Raw genomic sequence first — 22,139 nt, 5'->3', positions numbered from 1 at the left:
CGACACACAGCACAGGCCAAGTATAAATTCCATTGCCTCCTTCCTCACTTCTTCCCGGCCTCCTGCCCTCAGCCCCAGGCCAGACCAGGAGGCTCGTCACTCTTTTCCCATCTTGCTCCCCCTCAATACTGCAGCCAGATTCATCTTCCTAAAACACTTAGCTATGCCCTGGCCAGACTGCTCCACAACCTTCAATGGCTCCCTAGGCTAAGTCCAAGGTTGCAGACTCCGGTGCACACGGGGACACAAATGAAAAAAGCACCCCCAATACACACAACTACAATAGAGACAGGTGGGGGCTGTGGTGCCTGGGAACACACAGTTGTGCTCCCACAGCTGTGCCACGTGGAAGTGTGGGGCCCTGGCTGCCACCCCTTCTGGTTTTCAAGAGGAGTCAAGTAAAACATTAGCTAAAGGGCTCCCAGATTTGGATCTAGATAGAGGGTCAAGCCCCAACCCCTTAGCCAGGCTTTCAAAGTCCCTCCTGGGCCAGCCCCAAGCTGCCTCCACGCCCTCACTGCCTTTGATGCTGCTTCATGAGATGCCTCCAAGATACCTCCATCCCAGACATATGGGGGCCCCTGCCCCCCCAACTCACTTATTCTCTCCTACTTCTGAGTATTTCTCACCCCACAATCCTCCTACAGATGGTGCTCCTCACCTTCTCAATCTAGCAACACATCCTGCGAGGACAGCCCCTGCTCCGGCCTGGCTCTGGGACCCTGTCTTTCCTCCCTACTCCCTCTGCCAGGCCTGGCCCAACAGAGAACTCTCTCTCCTTCAACACCCAGACCTGTCTGACGGACCTATTTGGATCCAGTGGTCCCTGTTCTGGAAGCATCAGCCTCACTGCGCTGTACTAACCTAGATGCCCACCAGCCTCCCCTGCGGACAGGGACCCCCGTGGGCAGCGCTGGACTTCTCTTGCCACAGGCCCTGGCAGAGGAGCCGAGCAAGTGGAAACAGCGGCTTTGGATCAGCCCTCAGCTCTCTACTCCCGTCTGGGAACTTGAGTAAGTTGTTAAACCTCCCCTAGAAGGATAAAAACCATGTACACCTACTGCCCCTGGTGTGTTAAGGCTCAGTGCTTGGCAGCTGTTGGCAGCCTTACCCAATGTGCCTTCCCATTCCTGCCTGGTGTGTGTGCTGTGGGGTCCTCTGTGGGGTGCTGGGGTCTCAGAAGGCAGGGGCATGTCAATGCTAAGTTCTTTAATAGGTGGAGCTGATGAGTCCAGAGGAGGATGAACAGGTGAGGAGGGTGAGTAAGAGGTGGTCCCTCGCTGCCACCAGAGGTATGGTTAGCAGCCATACCCCAGCCATGCACTAGGGACCCAAATGGTGAGACTTTCTGCAACTGCAAAATCATCTTGCAGGTGCTGAGGACTGAGGGTCCCATGTGACCTAGAATCAGGCCAGATCCCAGCACTGCCAGGTAGATGGGGTTGAGGGGCCCGGGTCACTCACCAGATAGGACTCCTCATTCACACAAAGGCCCAGACGCCCACCAAGCCCTCCATTCAGATTCCCACAACTCTAGTTAAAAGCAAACCCTCGCCTTCCACCTGAGGACACTGCTTCCAGGCTGTGCACGAAAGGAAAGGCAGGAGGAGGGCGGGGGGCACATTTGAAATCACTGTGGTCCAATTAGCCTGCTCTCGCCCTTGTGCTTACAAACAGGAGTATGCATTAACACCTGCTACAAAAGCAAACATTTTTAGATATCTTCATCTTCACCTCCTCGACACTCCCGTGAAAGCGGTCTCAGCAGCCAGTAACTGACAAGGTAGTTTCCTTCTTCTGCTTCAGCAGGGGGCTTTCAAATAAAAGAAATTAAAAAGCCACCAATCTCCTTGTCAGGCCAAACTCCTGGGGCTCTACCTGCCCCTTGAGGGCTCCCCCACCCCCTCACCGCTGGGCGAGCGCCGCCACACAGTGGGGGCCAGTGCCCTGGGGATTCAGGGACCCACGCCCATGAGCAGGCAATACTATAGCGAGGAGGGGACCAGGTCTGAGCCCAGGGTTACTGCTTCTTCTGAAGTCAATGAAACACGCGGGGACCCAGCTGTGCAGAATGCCCTAGCACCACCCTGGGAGCATGGGGACCGCTTGGGAAATTCGTCAGAACCTACCGAAAGGACCCTACTCATAACCTGTGACCCACCACCCCAAGCTCTCGAGATAATGCCACTACAGTGGAGTCCCCACATGCCACGAAAACATTCCCAGAGCGCACTATTGGAAACAACTACAAAATGGAAACTACCCAGATGACCATCAGAAGCAGAAAAGATAAAGGGTGATGTGTTCCCAGAAGGGACAGTCACGTCTATGAGAAGGAGTGGTGTCCGCCAAGAAGCAAGAGTCAGAGAGAGCAAAAGACGCCAGCAGATCCCACTGATGTAAAGTGCAAAAAGGCAAAAGCAGCCTACGCTTTGGACATCAGGGCATGAGAACCTTTTGTTGGTGGGAGAGTCCCAAGAGGGGCAAGAGGAGGCCCCTGGTCATCAGGGTGTTAGTTACACAGGGGGGCTCTGCTGCTGAGCAGTCACTGAGTTATACACTTGAAGGGATTTGTTCTGATGTATGCAATGAACCCATGTATAACAATGCTGTTGGCAGGGCTGCTGTTAAAACTATAAGGAAAAGAGATTACAGGAAGAAAAGTGAGAGGAAGTTCAGAGGAAGCTCAATCCTCATTGTTCAGACTACAGGGGCCTTGGATAAGGTGATCTCCAAAGATCTAAGGGCATCAGGATTCCAGAAGCTTCCAAGGCTCCCTTCCTCAGCCCCATGTGCACCAGAAATCCACCTGTGCCCTCGATGTGGGGGTGGGGGTACGAAGTGGAGGATGTATGGGGCAACCCACACCCAGCAAGTTCTTCTTTATCCTTCCTCTAAACTTCAGGCCAAGTGGGAAGGCTCTGTGATTTTGAAAGCTCCCCTCCTAGAAAGGCTGAATTTTCCAAAGTCCAAAACCACTTGAAGAGGAATAGGAAAAGGACCGAAATAACTTTGCAAGCGTTCTGTTTTGACAATGTGCCTGAGGAATTCACACGTTTAGTGGGGAAATGCAAGCAGTTAAATCTATTCAATGTCATGACATACGAAATTGAAGCATAATTGCCCCTGAGTGCTTGACAACTGGAAAGCACTTTGTTTCAGAAATGGAGGGAAATTTATGCTGGGAAATGGAAGTGACTGTCAGAAGTTTGACTGTAATGTGAGTGGAGCCGCGACAAGAGGCTCAGATGGATATGGCGCTCAACTCTGACACTTTTACTCCCATTTGAAATATCTCAGAAATGGCAGCAGCGGCTCCATCCTTTGCCCTAAAAGCCAGAGAGATGATGATGGGAGCCGCAAGCTTCAAGCCCCGCGAGTGGCTCCAGCACGGTAGCAGGAGAAGTTCTTACCGATCATGTGGTTGGCAACATGGATTTGGATCTCTCTCTCATTCTCGAAGGTCATCTGGCACTTGATGCACTGGTATGTCTTTTTCTGTTTGGAAACCAAAAAGAAAAGGAATGAGACCATTAGGGGGTGGAAAAGAAATGTGAGAGCAGAAAGCAGAAGTTCCTGGAGGTCCTGACTCGAGTTCCCAGAGGACTCTGGGCCCCTCCAGGTCTCTCTGGGCCATCCTCTTCCCACTGCCCCTGAGGCCAGCTCTCCTGTCTGGGGAGAGGAGTGGACTCTCCAGCCTCCATTCAAGGAAGCTGCTCCTCTGCAAGATGAGGGGGAAACTGCCCCACCCCAAGATGAGGACACGGAACAGAAGCACAAAAGGAAGGTGAGGGAGGCTGACCTGCTGGGAGCAGGCCCCAATCCATCTACCTACCTTCCACCTTTCTATCCATACACACACACATCTGTGTGCTGTGTGCCCATTCAATCTCACACACAGTCACTCTCTCTCTCTCTCTCTCTCTCTCTCTCTCTCTCTCACACACACACACACACACACACACACACACACCCATCCATCCATCCATCTTTCCATCCATCCAACTACTCTCACCTTTTTACATGTCCTGTGAGTCATGGGGCCAAGCAGAAGACACTGCTCCCACCCACTCTGGTGCTCGAGGTAACTGAGGATTTCCTCACATCTACCTTAGGCACATGGGTCCCCGGGTTGACCTGAACACACAGAGAGCTATTACCAGCTGACTCTTGGAGGTACGGGCAGAAAAATGGAGATCATCAAATGCTTTGAAGCTTCTTGAAGACCTATTCCAAAGAGTGGAGCTTACTCTCACCACTAAGCCTCCTGTGGACAGAGGGGGCGTTAACCTGTGGACAGAAGGGTTGTGGCCGGCAGATTTTAGGATGAGGGAGAAATGGTATCAGGATGCAAAATACCCAAGTTTTTTTTGCTCCTGGGAGGATGCCTCTCCAGACCTCTGAAAAGGGAGTCAGACTTCGGTTTTGGCTGAGCACTCGGGCCAAACTCTCAACTGTGCAGCCAGGATGAATCACCAGGCAACTCAGACCCAGCACCCACACCTGCAGCTCCCCTAAAGGGCCTGGTCTCCCACCTCCACACCTCTGCTTATGCTGTGGCCTCGAGAACTCAGTTCAGATGTCACTTCGTCTAAGAAGCCCTCTCTTGCCACTGCAGAGTAAGTTCAGGGTCTCCCCAGGCCCCAAGCTAACCCTGAAAGCATCGAGTTAACCAGTACATGGCTTTCTCGTGGCAGATTGTCTCGTTTGCTCCCCAATGCACCATGAGCACCTAGAGAGCCAGGATGTACTTTGTCCACATTTGGGATCCCACGGCCACCAAAGACTAAGTGCTTAGGATCTGTTGAACAAATGAGCCAATCTGTAAAATAGCAGGGGGCCTTCCCTCCCCACCCCCATGTTTTAGGGGTCTTCGGTGCAGGTCACAGTACCAGGCCCAGAAACAGGTGCTCTGCATGGAAATGCCCTGAAAGGAACGGGTGAGTCTGCAGGGATAGGACAGGGCTGCGGAGTCCAGTGTCCCCACAGGCAGGGGGAAATGCAGGGGTGGAAGACTTCTGAGGGGGCACATCCCAGTGCCCCATGTCGGCTCATCTCCAGTTTCACACTCATGGAGAAGAAAGACCTTGGGTTTCTCCACTGTCCAAGTCATTCATTCTCTCTCACATGTGTCCCCTACTCACATTGCCTGGCGAGTCTGAGAGCTCTTGATGCTGATATGAATGAATGAATCAATGAATGAACAAGTGGATGCAGTCATGAAGCACGCCCCATGCCAAGGAAGCCAGGGGAATGCCTGTTAGATGAGGAAGACCAGGATCCCTGCCTGGATGGGAGGTTCTGGAGGCCACAGCCGTGGCTGGTCCAGACCAGTGTGGGGGTCAACCCATGATGGAGTGGTTCTGGCTGCTCCTCCCAGGGCAGGTGAACAAAGGTGGCTTACTATGCTTGGAAGAGTAGTTACTTGGGGTCCAGGCAGGACAATGCCCCGACACCATATGGCCAACCTCAGTGACAGAAAGAGCTCTTCCAGAGGTCTGGGCCCTTCCAGGGGACAGCAGGGGGAATGTCTCTAGGAAATTGCCAAGGAGGGGTCAGAAGGATTGCTGGCTAGAAGAGCCTGGCTAGTCTCTCTGTCTCTCTCTGTTTCTCTGTCTCTGTCTCTCTGTCTCTCTGTCTCTCTCTCTCTCTCTCACACACACACACACACACACATACACACTCACAACAGCCTGTATGCACAGGCATGGATACGCATATGAGGACACACACACAGATATGTGAGCATACATATGTACACTCCCAACTCACCATCCACACACAAGACCCTCCTGGGCAGTCACGAGCACACACATACACATAGGCAGGCGCAATGCCCTCAGAGAAGTTGAGGTCCTGTAGATCAAGTTCTCGTAGGGGTACAGGCTCAACTGATCCCCAGAGACACACAAGCCCTCAGGTCCCTCTCTCTGGAGGCCTGATAGTGGCACCCGTCGCTCCCACATATGCCAGCGAATGCACAAGCCGCCACGACACAGATGCACGCACAGGCCCGCCCGGAACACACCTTCTGGCACAGATGCCTAGACTCACAGGGATGCACCTGCACCACATGCAGGCACACACACACTCACTCACACTTGCACACACAGCTTCATCAGCATCAACCTCACGAAGGCACCGCACAGAGGGAGAGGCCACAGGTGCTCAAGGTCCAGGGCCCAGGGCACCCAGCCTCGGCTGTCGTGTGCTCCTGGTAGGTGACACGATCCTGGGCACCAAGCAGGTGAGGGCTTCCTCACTGTGTCCCTCCAGCTGCACCCTGGGCCACTGGGTCCTCAACCCAATACCTCTTCCTGGTCCTTCCCAGAGCCCCCTCACCTCCTCTGAGCCCTAGCCCAGAGGAGCCATAATCACAGAAAAACAGAAACTGGCATCCAAAGTACCTACTCTGCCATAGCCCCTTCCCCAGCTCAGGAGAAACAAAGCTGAGCCCATGGGGTACAGACAGGAGCTGACCCCAACCTCCAGCAAGGCCCCGCACAACCTCAGAGAGAGCCCAGGACAGGAAAACACACCTGAGCGTGGAGTGAGGAGAGGGACGGGCAGGGAGAGGGGAGAGCGCTGTAGGGCAGTGTGGGCCATTTACTGCCACGGAGCGGCTCGAGTTCACTGAGCATATGCTATGTGCGGGCGCCGTGGCTCTGAACACTCCCCGCTGCTCAGCAAGCGCCACTCTGTGGAGGGAGACAGTGGAGTTCCGAGAGGCTGAACCACTTGGCCCACACTCCATGCTGGTGAGCAGGAGAACCCGGATCGGGTGGCAGGCAGGCCTTACTGTCTGAACTGCCATCCTGACAGGTGACAAAGCCGGCATGGGTGGACCTGCCCTCCCCTCCGGACGTCTGTTTACTCCTCTGTGAGGTGCAGGAGAGAGCACCCAGTCTGCCCTCCTGCAGGGGGAGGCGCCATGAGGATCTGGTGAGTCGACTGGGGATCGGGGTTTGCCCAGGGTGGCCTGGAGTTAGAGTGATGTTGTTATTACCCATAAACAGAGGGGAAGGCAGAAACCTCAACGCTTCACGCTCCAGCCGACAGCAGCCTCAGCCCCACGGGAACCCAGTCCTCCGAGAGCTGGTTGCTATGGATACACTCCCAAGGGTCCCAGCCTGCCAGCCCCCAAGCCCCTGCGCAGCCCCCAGAGTCTGCTCTTACATGCGTGAGTCCTAGGGGAGGAAGGGGTGGGCTAACAGACAGCTGGGCCCCTGCCCCCAGGCGTGCCCAGGCAGGGGGCAAGGCCCCAGGGGCTGTGCCTTACTGGGGAGGCACCAGGCTTTGTCTAGTTTCTTTTTGCAAATGGCCCATCTGCCCAGACCTCTAGATGTGATTCAGTTCACCCCCTCTCTCTCACAAGGCCTGAGACAGGGGGAAGAAGTAGCGGGTTCCCAGAAAACCAGCCCCCCTTGGTTTGAATCCCTGCACGCCATACACAGCTGGGCGTTCTTGGGTATGTGGCCCCACCTTTCTGCGCCTGGATCCCCCCTTTGCCAAAATAGAGGTCGCAGCAAGGTTCCCAGGTTGTTGCCATGGAGACAGTATAAGAGAGGTGCCCAGGAGAGCACCACCTGTCCACACAGTAGGGGCTTTACAAAATGGTGCAGGATGCAGGACCCAGGGCAGGGACACGAGGCGGTGGCTCCAACAGCCCCCAGCTTTGGAGGTACTAACACAGCCTCACAGCCAGCAGCAACCCACTGCCGCGGTGGCAGCAGCACCAACAAGGCAGGGATGGGGCTGGGGCTAGGAGGAGGGGTACAGGGCCCGGGCCCAGCCACACCGTCTTGGTGTCTGAGCAGCCCCAGACCCCGCAGCTTCTCCCCTCTTTCGACCAGGATGGGCCCCCAGCGCTGGCTAGTCCCTTGGTTAAGAGCCAGATTATGCTCCACACGCTCCCTGCGGTCAGGCTCCTCTGCGTCGTGGAAGCTGGGCGCCCAGGCAAACTCCCTCGCTGCTCCGAGTGCCCACTTGCTTGCTGTGCTTGTATTAAACAGACATAAAGACCTTGGCACACCTCTGCCCCTTGGTAAGTTATGATTTAAAAAAAGGAAAACTAGCAAGTGGCGCTTACTGCATGCCCAGCACTTCCTGTACTCATTTAGCCCTGGGGGCCAGTGCTGAGGTCAGCACGGGGGTGGTGACAACATTCACTGGCTGATGAGGAACAGGGACCAACCTAATAGCAAGTGCGAGTTAGAAAACAGAAGGGCCTCCCCAGGCCTGCCAGTGGGGCCAGCTTTGCAGACTGACACTACTGCTACTCTGATTCCACTTTACTGTTACTTTGTACTATCACTACCATTATTACTTATCACTAGCGCTAGTATTTGCTGCGATTATTACTATTACTATTTCCTTCTGGCTTTACTGGTGCGCCCCAAGTTCACCCACACTGAAAGACCAGCAAGCTGAGGCTGAGGAGACAGAGTGGACAGCAGTGACCAGGCCACGTCAGGACCTGTAAAGGGTGTTCTACTAGACACTTGCCTAGAGGTCTGGCTCGGTCAGAAGAGTTTGAGAGGGTGGGACATTACCGCCCCTAAAATGAGCTCTCTGCTCTAGACAACCTAGCTGGACACGTGGTGTGCAGGACACACCTCATTCAGGTATGTCCCTCTCCAGCCAGGGTCATGGACAGGTGCCTCTAACTGGCTGGACCTCATGTGGGAGCTGGGCCTGGAGGCCTCGACAGTCCCTTCCACCCTGGGTTCTCCCTTCACTCTCTTAGCCCTCCTCCTCACTCTCACCCTCAAATCCCCGTTCTGCTCCCACAGCAAAACACCCTCAGCAAATATCCCTGTCTTCCAGCAGGCACCTGTCACAGGTGCTCCTTCCCCAAATCTTGCCTCCCTGCCAGTGGCACCAAAGCAGCCCTTATGGGAAACATACTCCTGAGATCTGCCTGGCACCTCCTTGGTCTGGAAACAGACAACACAAATCAATGGCAATCCCCGTTCTGGGCTCACCCAAGGACCACACAGACTGCAGGCCCCTCGGCTGTTGGACCCAGAGCCTATGCACCTTGCCAATAGCCCCAACTCCCCCTGCCTCGTTGAAACCACTGTTTATAGGCCTGAAGTTCCCCCAGGTCAGGGATCCACCGAGGCAGGGTCTATTTCTGATTCTCCTTGGCTGCCAGGAACTCCCAAACATAAGGGGTGCTCACAACAAATTTGATGAACCAATCCATCCATCCACCCAACCTTAATGATGCCAGTAACTGGAACCATTCCTGGGGCTGCGCTAACTGTGATGACATTGCAGAAGATAACAGTATCGATGGGTAATTACAGCCAGCACGACTCGCCCTAAGGGCCAGGTTCCAAGCCCTTTATGTACAATTAGTTCTATGAATTGTTAAAGGAATCCTGGATCTAAAGCCCAGACAGCAGTGACTTGCCCAAGGAGACCCCACATGCCAGAGACTAAGCCCACCCAGATCAATGACCACGGTGACAGCCATCACTAACGGGGCTTCCTGCATTTCACACACAGCCCAGGCCCTATGTTACGCCCCGTCCTCTCACAACAATGCAACACGAGACCCATTATCATTCCCCTTTCACAGATGAGCACTTGACAAATGAGGCCCAGAGAGAGATAATATATGTCACATCACACAGCTGAAAGGGGAGCAGAAGCAGCAGGTTCAAACTCAGACTCGACTGACAAGCAGATGTGCTGACGGAGCTGCTTCTCTGGGCTAAAAAAGGGGTCACCACCAGGACACTTTGGGGGTTCCTCAGGGGTAGTGCAAGGAGCAGGGGGCCAGCCCAGGCAGGCTCACTTACCCGGGGCACTGGCGATGTCTGGGTGCCTTTCCGGGGCCCACTGGTCTCTGGCGTGAGGTCCCGGTGGTCCGTCTGCATGTGGCTCTCCAGGTCCTCGGCACTCTCAAACTTGACACTGCACTCGGGGCAGCGGAGGCCAGCGCAGGGCCGGTCGGCAGGCTCGGGTGGGGCCAGGCCACCCACCTGTCCGTTGGCACTGCGGGCCATACAGCCGGCACAGAGGCCGTAGGGCAGCCCATTGACGTCCAGCTTCACCAGGTCCTGCTTGCTGCGGAACTCTTTGAGACACAGGGCACATTTGTATAGCTTCTGCAGCCCCTGGCCGTTGGGGGAGGATGCAGCCGAGCTGCCCGCCAGCTTCTGCATGTGGAAGGTGCCGTGGATCTTGAGCTCCAGCGTGGAGGTGACCGTCTGCATGCAGACCACGCAGCGGAAGCCCGTGAGCGAATTGCGCAGGTCCGGGTGCATCTGGCAGTGCTCGATGAACTCCTCCTCGCTCTGCAGGGGCATCTTGCAGATGCGACAGGTGCCCGTGTCCAGGCTCTTGCTGTGGGTCACCTTGTGCTCAGTGAGCGTCAGCAGCGAGGGGAAGCGCTCACCGCAGATGGGGCACATGTAGTGCTTGGCAGGGCCACGGTGTGTCTGGAGGTGCTCCCGGAGCCCATTCTCCGAGAAGAAAGTCCGCGAGCACACGTTGCATTTGTGGCTGCCCTTGATGAACTCGGCCTTCTTGCGCGAGCCGTCGTCCTCGCCCGGCCGGATGTTGTGGTCCCGCAGCCGGTGGTTCTGCAGAAGCACCTCCATGGTGTAGGCCGCCCCGCAGATGTCGCAGCCGTACATGGGCTCCGAAGCGTCCACATCATCCTCGCTGGCCTCGTGGCTGTTGGGCGCCTCGGGGTTCTTGAGCAGCATGCCCTGCAAGTCAGCGGGCTCGGCCTTCTTGGTGGCAGCAGGGGGCACCCCATTGGCCGTGCCGTTCTCTGTGGCAGCATCAAACACGCAGTGCTTCTCCCGCAGGTGCTTCTCCAGCAGGATGATGGCATGGAAGGCCTTGCTGCAGAACTTGCAGTTGTACTTCTTGCTGTGGGTGGTGATGTGGCACTGCAGCTCCACCTCGGTGCTGAAGGTCTCCCCACAGAAGATGCACTTGTGAGCCTTGGCCGGGTTGCCCAGGTGGCTGTGTTTGACGTGCACCTGCAGGTCGGCCTCCTTGCGGAAGTCCCAGTTGCAGGCTGTGCAGCGGTACATCTTCTTCTCATTGCTGTGCTTCACCGCCAGGTGCACCTGGATGGACACCTTGGAGTCGAAGACCTCCTGGCACAGGGTGCAATGGTACAGCACGAAGGTATGCATGTCCAGCAGGTGCTTCTGCAGGTCATCCACCGAGGAAAACTGCTTGTCGCAGCTCTCACATACATAGTGGGTGGACGTGGTCATATAATGCACGGTCAGATGCTGCAGGAGGGACTCCTGGGAGTCAAAGTCCTCTTTGCACTGTGGGCACGCCTGCTTCCGCAGCAGCAACTCCAGGTGCAGCTTCAGGTGGGTCTGGAAGCTCTCAAAGTTGGAGAACTTGAGGTCACACTGATTACAGGGGTACTCGCCGTTGGAGATGGAGTTGGCACTGGCCGAGAGCCGCTGCCTCTTTGGGGAAGACACCTCAACGTCAGACGAGACCGGACTCTGCTCTGCCTTGGACTTCTTGCTGTGGGCCAACGGAATGTTCTTGTGGTTCTCCTTGATGTGCTTGGTAAGCTTCAGGATGGAGCCAAAGATGGGCGAGTTGGTGCAGTAGGGGCAGGAATAGACCTCCATGAAGGACTGCGTGGGCTGCACCACCGGGGACTCCAGCTTGGCACTGCCAACACTGCAGTGGGCCTGCTGGATGTGCTCGGTGAGGGAGGACTCGGTGAGGAAGCCCATGGAGCACTGGTTGCAGAAGAAGGCGTTACTGCCATCGGGCGGGTTGGCGTTGGGGCCACAGTGGGAGACGCGAATGTGCTCCTGCAGGCTGTTGATGTCGGCGAACATCTCGGGGCAGTAGTTGCAGTGGAAGGCGGAGATGTTGCCAAACTGCATGACGGGGTAGGCGTGGCTCTTGTGCAGCTTGCGCACGTGCTCGTTGAGGTTGTACAGTGTGGGCATGGAGTCCAGGCAGATCTGACACGTGTGACTCTGCTGGGGCTTGTCCGCGTGGATGGTCTTCAGGTGGATCTCCAGCACAGCTAGGCTGTTAAAGTCCCGCTTGGAACAATAGGGGCAGCTGTAGACCACCTTGGACCAGCCCTGCCCATCATCCCGCATCTTCTTCTGGCCCCGCAGCGGCTTCAAGGTGGAGTCCGGGGTGGAGCCGCGCTCCACGGAGGCGCTGGAGTCCGGCGTGGCGCTGCTCATGGAGGCCACGCTGCCCAGCACGGGGTCGGGGCTGACGCTGTGGTTGCTGGAGTCGGGCTGCCGGTGGCTGTCCAGGTGGCAGTAGACACCCTCCACCGAGGAGAACTGCTCGGGGCACATGGGGCACTTGTGTTTCTGGTTGGCGTGGGCTTGGTGGATGTGGGCAAGCAGCACGTTCTCGTCGACAAAGACCTCGGGGCAGTGGATGCACTGCAGGTCGGCCTTCTCGGAGAGCTGGGGGTGGCGGGTGAGCACATGCTTCTCCAGCTCCTCGGTCTGGCTGAAGGTGTCTTCACAATAGTCACACATGAAGTCGTCCTTCTTGGCCTCCTTCTCCGACTTGGCCAGGTGCTCCTTGTTCTTCTTGTGGGCCTGCATGTGGCTCTGCAGCGAGCTGGTGGAGGAGAAGCCCCGTTTGCAGACGGTGCACTTGAAGGGCTTGCTGGAGCTGTGGGTCTTCAGGTGGATCTTGAGGTGGTCGCTGCGGGAGAAGGCCGCCTCGCACTCGTGACAGTGGTACTTCTTGTCGCCCGTGTGCAGCTTGATGTGCCGGTCACGGCTCCTCTTGTGCTTGAAGAGGCGGCTGCAGTAGGTGCACTTGAACGGCAGCTTGTCACTGTGGATCTGCTCGTGCCTCTTCAAGTAGCTCAGGCGGATGAAGGACTTGTCGCAGAACTGGCAAGGGTACGGCAGCCCCGTGCCCCCTTCCTCCTCACCCAGGCCGAGGTCACACCCATCTCCAATCATCTGCGTGGGTGACGCAACATCCTTGCTGGAGGGAGATGAGGCCACCCAGGAGAGTTGTGGGTCGTCGTCACCATCTGCAGGGGGAAGGCAGAAAGGAGATTAGAGGCAATTCCCAGGGCCGCCGAGAAACAAGGACAGAGCCAGCTTCTCGACAGCTCGTGGGCTGAGGCTGTGCAGCTGGCCAACTGCGGCAGGGGGTGGGGAGGGAGTCCAGGGGCCCGGAAGCAAGTGGATGGACACGAGGGCCTTGCAGTCTGCAGAGGAGATGGCAGGATATGGAAGGGACGTGCCTTTTCCCTCGGCAATACCTGCCAGGATGAGGCACCCCCAGAGGTCTCTGCTTCCCCGATCGGGATGGGGGTTAGGGGGGAGGGGTGACAGCCTGGACAAAGGCACCGGAAATGACCTCACAGACCATCGGTCCCAGAAGTCAAAAGGAGGCAAGTCCTATCACCTGTTCATACAACCTGGGAACTGACTCCCCTCCAGCCCCGAGTCCTGGTGGGAATCCTGCTGGGTCCTCAGGGGCACAGGCAAAATTTTGCAGGAAAATAAAATGCACTTGAATGAATCTGTCCATACCACATTGTGTGGGGTTGGAGGGACTGGTGAAGCTGGAGCTGCTGCTTCAGGTAGCAGACAGACATAGGCGGCGAAGTCACGGCCACATAGCATCAGATCCAAGGGCAAAACAGGAAGGAAGCAAAGGGCACTTGAGAAGGGTCTGTGGGTTTCCCAGCCCAAGCCATCCTAAGCCGGGAGTTCTTCTCTGTTTCCTCTTCGCTCCTGGATCCACCCCAAGTCGACCCAGTTCCCCAGGAGATGGCCCGATGATGCAGTGATCAAACAAGGAACCAGGACCCAGATGGGCAGCGCTCAGAGCCTAGTGGGCCCTTAAAACCCCCGTGGCGGGCGAGGGAGGCGTGCCTTGCAGAGTCCCGCCGGTCATCCTCCCGGGGGACAGGGCCGCCCCGCCCCCAGCCTTCGCAGGCCCGTCCAGCCTCAAAAGAAAACTAAACAAACTAGGGCTGCTGTTTCTGGGAAAACAAAGGCACACAGGACACGGCAAATAAAGCCAGAGAGTCCCGGCCTCGGTGGGGTTGAACCAAGCGGGGAATGAGTTCCACAGCTCAAGTTTCGTGCCGGGTGGATTTAAAACTTAATAATGAATGAAACAGACCACAGGCTGCTGTGGGCAGGAGCGAGACAAACAAAAGCTCAGATTCGGCTGCACTGACCTTGCTCTTGTAACCCAGAGGGAAAAAACCACTGCCCCCGCCTCTCCAGGCCCCCGTCACCCCAGCTTAGTCTTCAGAAAAGCCTCGCAGCCCGAACCCAGACAGTCTTGGCCAGAGGCAGCCCAGACCCAGTTCAGGGTAGGCCAGGGGGACCACAGACCCCGGCATGGGTAGGTACTTGACACACATAAGCACACACAGCTCACATGTCACTCCCACAACTCACACTCACCTTCAAACACACACTCTCACGGTCATATATATCCAGTCACATACTACCATTCCCACTATCACTCACACACAAGTTGAAACATAGGGGCACACACACTCATAGGCACTCAACACACCCTCACCCGCAGGCACACACACTCACACACACTATCGCGCTCACACAACCAGAAGGGTACAACACAGACCTGGGGTCCCAAACACCCCCTCCCACCCCACTTTCCACTGTGCCTCTGCTGTTCTAGGCCAACCCCAAGACATGGAGAGAGAAAGCCCCATGCTGGGACTTTAGGGCTGGGGGCCTCCAGAGTTTACTAGGCCTTCTCCCAGGCCCCACCCACCACCAACAGCCCACAGCCCCAGGCCCTGACCGTGTGAAGGTCTGCCTGACCCCACTTGGCACCACAGGCAGGGCTGGCAGAGCTCTGCCTGGAAGGCTGCGGCTCTCCAAAGCTCCCGGACCCGAATCCTGCATCTCCCAGCAGCCTCCCAACTCTGAAGCTCAGCCACCCAGCCTGCACGGGGCGCCTCCCAGAACACCCTCCCGGAGTGAGGGTGCCTGCTCCCCTGGGGGCCTCACATTACGGGGCCCTTTGGATGGGAAGGACGCAGCCGCTGCCAGTTCCTCAGATTAGATGCGGCGGGAGGCGCCCCAGCCATTGCCTGCCAATTCCCAGCTCCTGCCAGCTGGGCTCCGCCGGGCGCAGACAAAGGGGCCCAAGGGAGGGGATGGCTGGAGCTGGGGCAGCTGGGGGACCTGCTCGGCCCCCACCCCCTGGCCAGGCTCAACCTGCTTTTATTATTTTGATGTCTTAGCTCAGACTCACTCACACAGAGCCCTTCCTATGCACCCAGGTCTCTGCTAAACACTTTTAGTCACCAATGAGGTGGGCACCAGGACCCCATGGCTGTTTAACGAGGAAACTGAGGCACAGCCACAGCATCATTCCCCAGGAAATGACAGCACCAGTCAGTACTATCCAGTCAGACCCCTTGACAAGGGTCTTGATGGGCCCCCACCAATCAGTCCCCAAGACTACGCCTGCACAGGTCAGAAAGGAAGAAAGAGGAGACTCTCAAGAGGAGACTCACAGCCCCCCATGCCTCCTTTGAGCCCTCTCTGAGCAAAGAAAGGAACCCCCTTTCTGCAATTCCAGGAGGACCCCACTGAGGCCTTGCGGGAGCTTGCTGGCACGCTCAGGTGTGGATTGCTCATGGGCTGAGCCCAGTTAGTTCAGGGCAAGTGAGACAAGGAAGACACCTCATCCAATAAACCCAGCCTGCACACAGCTTTTCTGACAAGGTTCACTTGCTCCCAAACCCTCGCAGCCCCAAGATCAAAGCCCTGCTTCTCTGTTTATGTGTCTGCCCGGGGAAGCACTCCCTCAAACTTCAGACTCTTTACATATTTGGATAAAGAAAATTTATTATGGGGCCTCCCTGGTGGCTCAGGGGTTAAGTCTCAGAGCTATGATGCTAGCACCAGCCACTGCGGCAAGAGTTTGATCCCTGGCCAGGGAGCTGATCCACATGGCGCAGCAGACCTCTCCTGTCTCGCCCGCTGCTCCCCTCAGCAGTGTGTTTCAGTAGATCCACCTGTTCTGCTCCCCACTCTGTTTCTGGTAGATCCTCTTAGCACCTGTACCTCTGGCCTACACCCCAATCCTTATAAGCATAAATAAAATAAATCTTTTAAAAAAAAGTTATTGTGAAGAGTGGGTGAGAAAAATTAATGAAAAACCGCTATTACCCATTTACATAAAATGTCCAGAAAATGCACATCTGTAGAAACAAAGCAGATTAATGGTTGCCTTGGCCTGCAAGAAAGAGCAGATACCAACTGCAGAAGGGCAAGAAGCATCTTTCTGAGATCCTGGAAAGGCTCTGTAACTTGATTGTGGTGAGGCCTGCACAACGCTGCAAATCCACAAAAGTCGTTGACTAGTTCACTTAAAACACATAAATTTTATGATAAGCAAATTATACTTCAATAAAGCTGTTAAATAAAAGCACTATTTGGCCAATAATAATAATTAGTACTAATGAGTACCACTACTGCTAATAATATTAGCAGCTCCATTTATTGAGCATGTCCCAAGTGCCAGCACTCGGCTAAGTGCTTCTATTACCACAATTAATTTCTTTTCATCCTCATAATCATCAGGAACACCCCATCTCTGAGATGAGGAAGCTGAGACTCGGGTTGGTAAGTAATATGCCTTCAGCCCCTCCCCCTACCCTTCCCCCAAGAGACCCCCAAGGGATCTGGTCAGAGCACCATGTCTCCCAGAAAGGAGAACCCTAATCTGCCTGCCAGCGCCACAATCCCTGGGGCTCATTGTGGGGCTGCCTGGTTGGCTTTATTTTTCTGCAAACAAGTTTCAAAACTAAAGCAAAGCACATTATTCTGGGAGCAACAAACTGAGCAACTGCTGAGATTATAATCATGTGAATTGAAATGAAAAATAAGGCTGCTTACACTGAAAAGGCCCAATCAGGGGAAATAGCCATGTTGACATATAAAGTCCCAAACTCAGATGGCCCTGTTGAAAGCCTTTTATTCTAATAACATTTAACCTTGGCGGCTGCTGTCCCTCCCCTCCCAGTGCATTTTGCTTCGGGAACAAGCTGGAGAGATGAGCAGGGCCAAGGCGCTGGGGTTGCACGTGCGGGAATGTGGGCAGAGGAAGGTCCCCTCCTTGCTGTATAACACCCCAGCGCTGAGCAGCAGGTGCCAGTCAGGAGCAGTTGTTAGGGTACACACAGCTGGTGGGGGTGCAGGACCTGGGTGAAGGCAGCAAGCACCACGGTCCCTTTCAACCTGAATATTCTAGAGAACTTCGACAGCAACTTGAGTGCAAGAAGAAGGAAGGTTTAAGAAAAGTCCACTTCTTTGGGTGCTGTGTCTGTAAAGATGTCTTTGAGGTGCATGTCATATAGTGTTTCACCTATATTTCCTTCTATATATTTTATAGTTTCAGGTTTTATGTCTAATTCTTTAATCCATTTTGAGTTGGTTTTTATGCATGGTGTGAGGTAGTAGTCAAGCTTTTACAATAGCTAAGCCATGGAAACAACCCAAATGCCCAAAAATAGCTCACTGGATCAAGAAGATGTGGTACATATACACAATGGAATATTACTCAGCAATCAAAAAAGATAAACTCATGCAATTTGCAGCAACATGGATGGAGCTGGAAGGGATCATGCTCAGCGAAATAAGTCAGAAAAAAAAAGAAAAAGAACGGATGGTCTCACTCATAGCAGGAATTTAGAAAACCTAAATAAGGGACCAGGAAAAAGACTAATTAATACAAAGTAAAAATCAAAATCAACAAGCAACTATAAACTAGAGACACACTGCGGGGGTGGGGGTGGGGAGAGGAAGAATTAGTGTCAAAATAAGGGGGGGTTGCAACTGTATGGGGAACATAACCAAAATGAAAATGCATACATTATGCAAAAATGAAAAATGATGTAAGAATTATATAAAATAAAAATAAAAAAAAGAAAAGTCCACTTCAACCAACCCACTTCTTTATTTCCCAAAAACTGCTCATACAGATTTTACTGTGCCCAACTGAGATAGGTACTATTATTATTACTCCCATTTACAGATGAGAAAACTGAGGCACAGAATAGTCAACTGACTTGCCCAGTGCCACAAGCTAGCAGGCAGAGGAGCCAAGATTCAGATCCAGTTAAGCCTGGTTCTGAGTCACTGCTTTCAGACATAGTTGCCTTTGGGAGGGGGGCAGCAGCCGCTGAGAAAATCAGCGGGAAATGCAGAGACTAATGCCAGACCCTCATTGTCCCCACCCCTCCCCCTAGAATGAGTACAAAGAAATATAACAAAATGAGCAAAAAAATCACTTTCAAAATGGAGATTAAAGTTCTTTAAAAACGACTAATCCTATAAAAAGGAAATGGGTTATATGAGGTTTTTGCTGTCTGACGCAGGAAGAGAACCCAAACAAGCATAAAAGAGTGGAGAAGTTTCAATAAAAATTCAATTAAGTGGGAAAAAATAGTCACTGGGTTTCAGAACACATCAGCGGCAGAAAGCGGGTGAGTCTCCGCTCTTGTGGCCACACTTGGTGAAGCCACAGGCTGATGCTGCTGTCTCCAGGCGCCCCACGCACCTTGTCTGCAGGAGCGGAGTGCAGGCTCCCACCCCATGAGGGATCCACCGATCTTCTGTCACAGAGCATCAAGGCCGGTGCCGGCACAGACATGGGAGAGCAGGAAGCTCACACATCCACAAGAGTGAGCCGAAGGGGGCTTCACTGCAATGAGGGCCACAGGCTGGGGAGGAAGTGAGCCTCCTCATCCTATGCAAGAGGAAGGCTCCCTACACTATGCGGGAAGGTGGAAAATGTTGATACCCATGCAGTTCCAGGTTTCTAGAACATTCCAGGGCTAAGCAGCACCATTTGCATAAATGAAAATGACCATCAGACTCCAGCAGGCATAAGAACTGAGGTAGAGGCAGAATGTAGGTTCTTTCCAAGTCTCCTGCGGAGGGGGCTGTGCTGACCACTGAGGGTCACTTAGCCCTGCCCATGGACAGTCCAGGCCATGCAGAAAAGATTCACTTAGTATAAGCATGGGCTCTGTGCAGGGTGCAGAGAAAAGGGCATTGGACAGACAGTCCATCAGGAGACCTGGGCTTCAGCCTTTTCTGCTGTAACAAGGGAAGTTGGAATTTTGGCCTCCAAGTTCCCTCTGGTCAAATATAAAAATCATTTTGCACAATAGTCCAACCACCTAGACTTTTTCCTCTGTAGCCATCAAAAAAGCTGACAATTTTTTCACAAGGCCCCCAAAGACTTTGTCACTCACCCATTTCCTTGGGAAAATAAAAATTGCCAAGAGGTAAGTTCCCCACAGGGCAAAGCTCTCTGGTGCACAGGCAGTCCTCTGTTCTGACCTCACCCAGAACTCCAGGAAGGAGAATCACTATGGTCCTGCCCCAAGCTCAGAGAAGTGGGACCCCAGACTCAGGAACCATCTGTTCTAATCCCAAATGATACAGAGGGAGAAGCTGAAAAAACTGGTGATGGTTGCCTAGCATACTGTATTCAGACAGATTTTGAGATCCTATCTGGGCTCAGAAGAAATGAATGTGGAAATCAATTGGTGATGTCTGCCATGAGCACAGAAGTATATGAATGGAATGTTCAAAGGGCACTCGGCAAATTCAAAGAAGGCGTTTCCTGATTCCAGGCACTAGAAAAGAAGCCATAAACCATCAAGTTTTCTACTCTAAGAAAGAAGCTATGCATCTTTCTGAAAAGGGAGGCCTTAGGGCCTCCCCGGTGGTGCAGGTGGTTGAGCGCAGCACTGTGAAGCTGTCTGCAGCCTCTGTAGCACAAGTTCAATCCCTGGCCAGCCAGGGAGATACCCACATGGCACAGCAGACCTCTCCTGTCTCGCCCGCTGCTCCCCACAGTACATTTCAGTCAGTCTGCCTGTTCTGTTCCCAGCTCTGTCTCTGGTGAACCCTCTCATCCTCCCACATCTGGCCTGTGCCCCAGTTCTTGTATAAATAAATAAATCTTTAAAAAAAATAAAAATGGAGGCCTTGGGCAGGGTCCCCAATATCTAGTTGTTCAAAGAGAATCAACAGGACTTGGCAGATTCTGTGACATTGTGTTGTGGTCGAGAGAGGTCTCTAGTCGACTGATGGTGAGGCCCACCCAAAGTGGACATAGAGCAGCCTGGACATCATGGGAGAGCAGAGCATGTTCCCAGAGCCTGCAGTGCCAGAGCTGCTGACATGAACATGCTCAGGGCACTAACCACAGAGGCAGCCAGAACCAAGGCAGGCTTTCCAGACATGAAGTGATGCAAATCCAGCTATGGAGGCTGTGGGGGTAGGGTAGGGTGTGTGTCTGGACATAGTCCTGGTCTCTTTTTGGAAAATTCCAAATCTTCATCTATCCCTCCCCCTGTGCCCCCAGAAGGCTGGTGCATCTGGAGGGAGGTCTGTTGCTGGCAGAGAAAAGGGGTTGGGAAGACTCAGCCACCTCTGAGGTTCTTTCCTGGGGTTGCTTCCAGCAAACTGTGAGCTTCCCTGAGAGGCCCCAAGCTCCCTTCACAGCAACTCCCTGGGCCAGAGTAAGGGCCTGGATCCCTTGGTATAAAGACCCAGTAGAGTCAGGAAGTACCCTGAGTTCCCATACCAGGTAGGGTAGCCTCACCACTAGGTGCCAGAGACTCAGCCCCCAGAGGTAGAATCCAGGCTTAAACTAGGCTCAGGGACCCACAGGCAAGAAGGGACAGGATGCCTATCTTATTCCTCACCTTCCACCAGATGCCAAAGCTGACCATCCATCCCAGGATACTCCTCAACTCAGTTACATCCATGTAGAGTTAATAACAACATGAGATGGCAGCTGGTAAGAGGAAGTTAACAGGCCATCACTCACAGTATTTCACAAAGCGGGAAACTGAGATCACACAGCAAAATGCAGCCAGGTCCAGGACTAAACTCCTAAAAACCACAACTGTTACAGCTTATGGAACAGTCTCTGTAAGCCAGACCCTTTGCTGGCATTGCCCCACTTGAATCTCACATCACCACTGAAGTCAGAACTATTAACATCCCCTTCTTTACAACTGTGCAGCTGAGGCACCAAGAAGAAAAGCAACGTCCTGGGCCCACCGAACTGGGCCCACAGAGCAAGTGGTAGATGCCAGCTTCCCCTCCCCACCCCCAACTGCCTCTCCTAGCCGTGGGTGCCAATTCAGAAGCAGCAACCTCTTCTGTGAAGCCCACCACACACCAGCACTACGCCAGGCTGGAGGAAAGCCAGGGGTTCCTGCACTTCACAACCCCACCTGACACAGAGGCACAGCTACTTCCTAAACTGGCAGTCAGCAGTAGAATACCAGGCCAGGCGGCTCTGCAGCCAAGCGCCAGTGAACATAGCTGACCTCTGCTCTCAGCAATGGCAGACAGAGCAGGCTGCTGAGACACTGCAGAAGCACATTTCCATGGTGTGGAAGGCCGCATGATAATAAACACCCCATCATAGATAGCCAAGTCCTAATCCCAGGAACCCTGGATACACTGCATTACTAGCAGTGTGTGGCAACGGGGGATTAAGGTGTTAATGAGCTGACCTTAAGATAAAGAGATTATCCTGAATTATCAGGGTGAGCCCAATGTAATCACCAGGGTCCTGAACGTGGAAGAGGGACACAGAAGGGACTGATGTTCTTGCTATAAGATGGAAGGTGGCCATGCACCAAGAATGTTGGCAACTTCAAAAAACTAGAAAGACACAGAATCAGAGTCTCCCCAGAGCTCCCAGAAAGGAAAGAATCCTGCCCACATGATTTTAGTCCAATGAGCACTACCATATCAGATTTCTGACCTGCAGAACGGCGAGATAATTTTGGTCTTGTGTAAGCCATTAAATTCATGGAAATTTGTTACAGCAGCAATAGGAAACAAATACAGACTATGGTACCAGGAGTGGGGAGTTGCCATAAAAAAAAATCCTGACAATGTGACAGTGACTTGGGAATTGGCAGTGGGAAGCAACTAGAAGAATTTTCAGGTGTAAGTTAGGGTCTATAGTGCCTTAAAAAGATTGTGAACAGAAAAACGAATGTTAATGACTCTGTGAAGACAGGAATCCCTGGGAGAAAACCTCAACTACCTTAGAAAACACCTAAATCATCACCAACAAGCTAAGAGAACTGGACACTAAAG

At 53.8% G+C, this 22,139-nt stretch overlaps 1 protein-coding gene across 1 annotated transcript in view; it reads right to left on the bottom strand.

Annotated features, from left to right (window-relative positions):
• ZNF423 (zinc finger protein 423) overlaps positions 1-22,139 on the bottom strand; it is a gene marked incomplete at both ends in the record, with an annotated part of 285,025 nt that overhangs the window by 89,191 nt on the left and 173,695 nt on the right. Inside the window, 2 exons of the mRNA XM_084256847.1 lie at positions 3,414-3,498; positions 9,810-13,024. Coding sequence (XP_084112973.1) covers positions 3,414-3,498; positions 9,810-13,024 — 3,300 coding nt within the window. The remainder of the gene's footprint in view (positions 1-3,413; positions 3,499-9,809; positions 13,025-22,139) is intronic.

This window comes from Talpa europaea (genome assembly GCF_964194135.1).
Source record: "Talpa europaea genome assembly, chromosome: 16".
NCBI lineage: Eukaryota > Metazoa > Chordata > Mammalia > Eulipotyphla > Talpidae > Talpa > Talpa europaea.
Note: the sequence above shows the minus strand (reverse complement) of the source record. Positions and strands in the feature narration are given on the sequence as shown.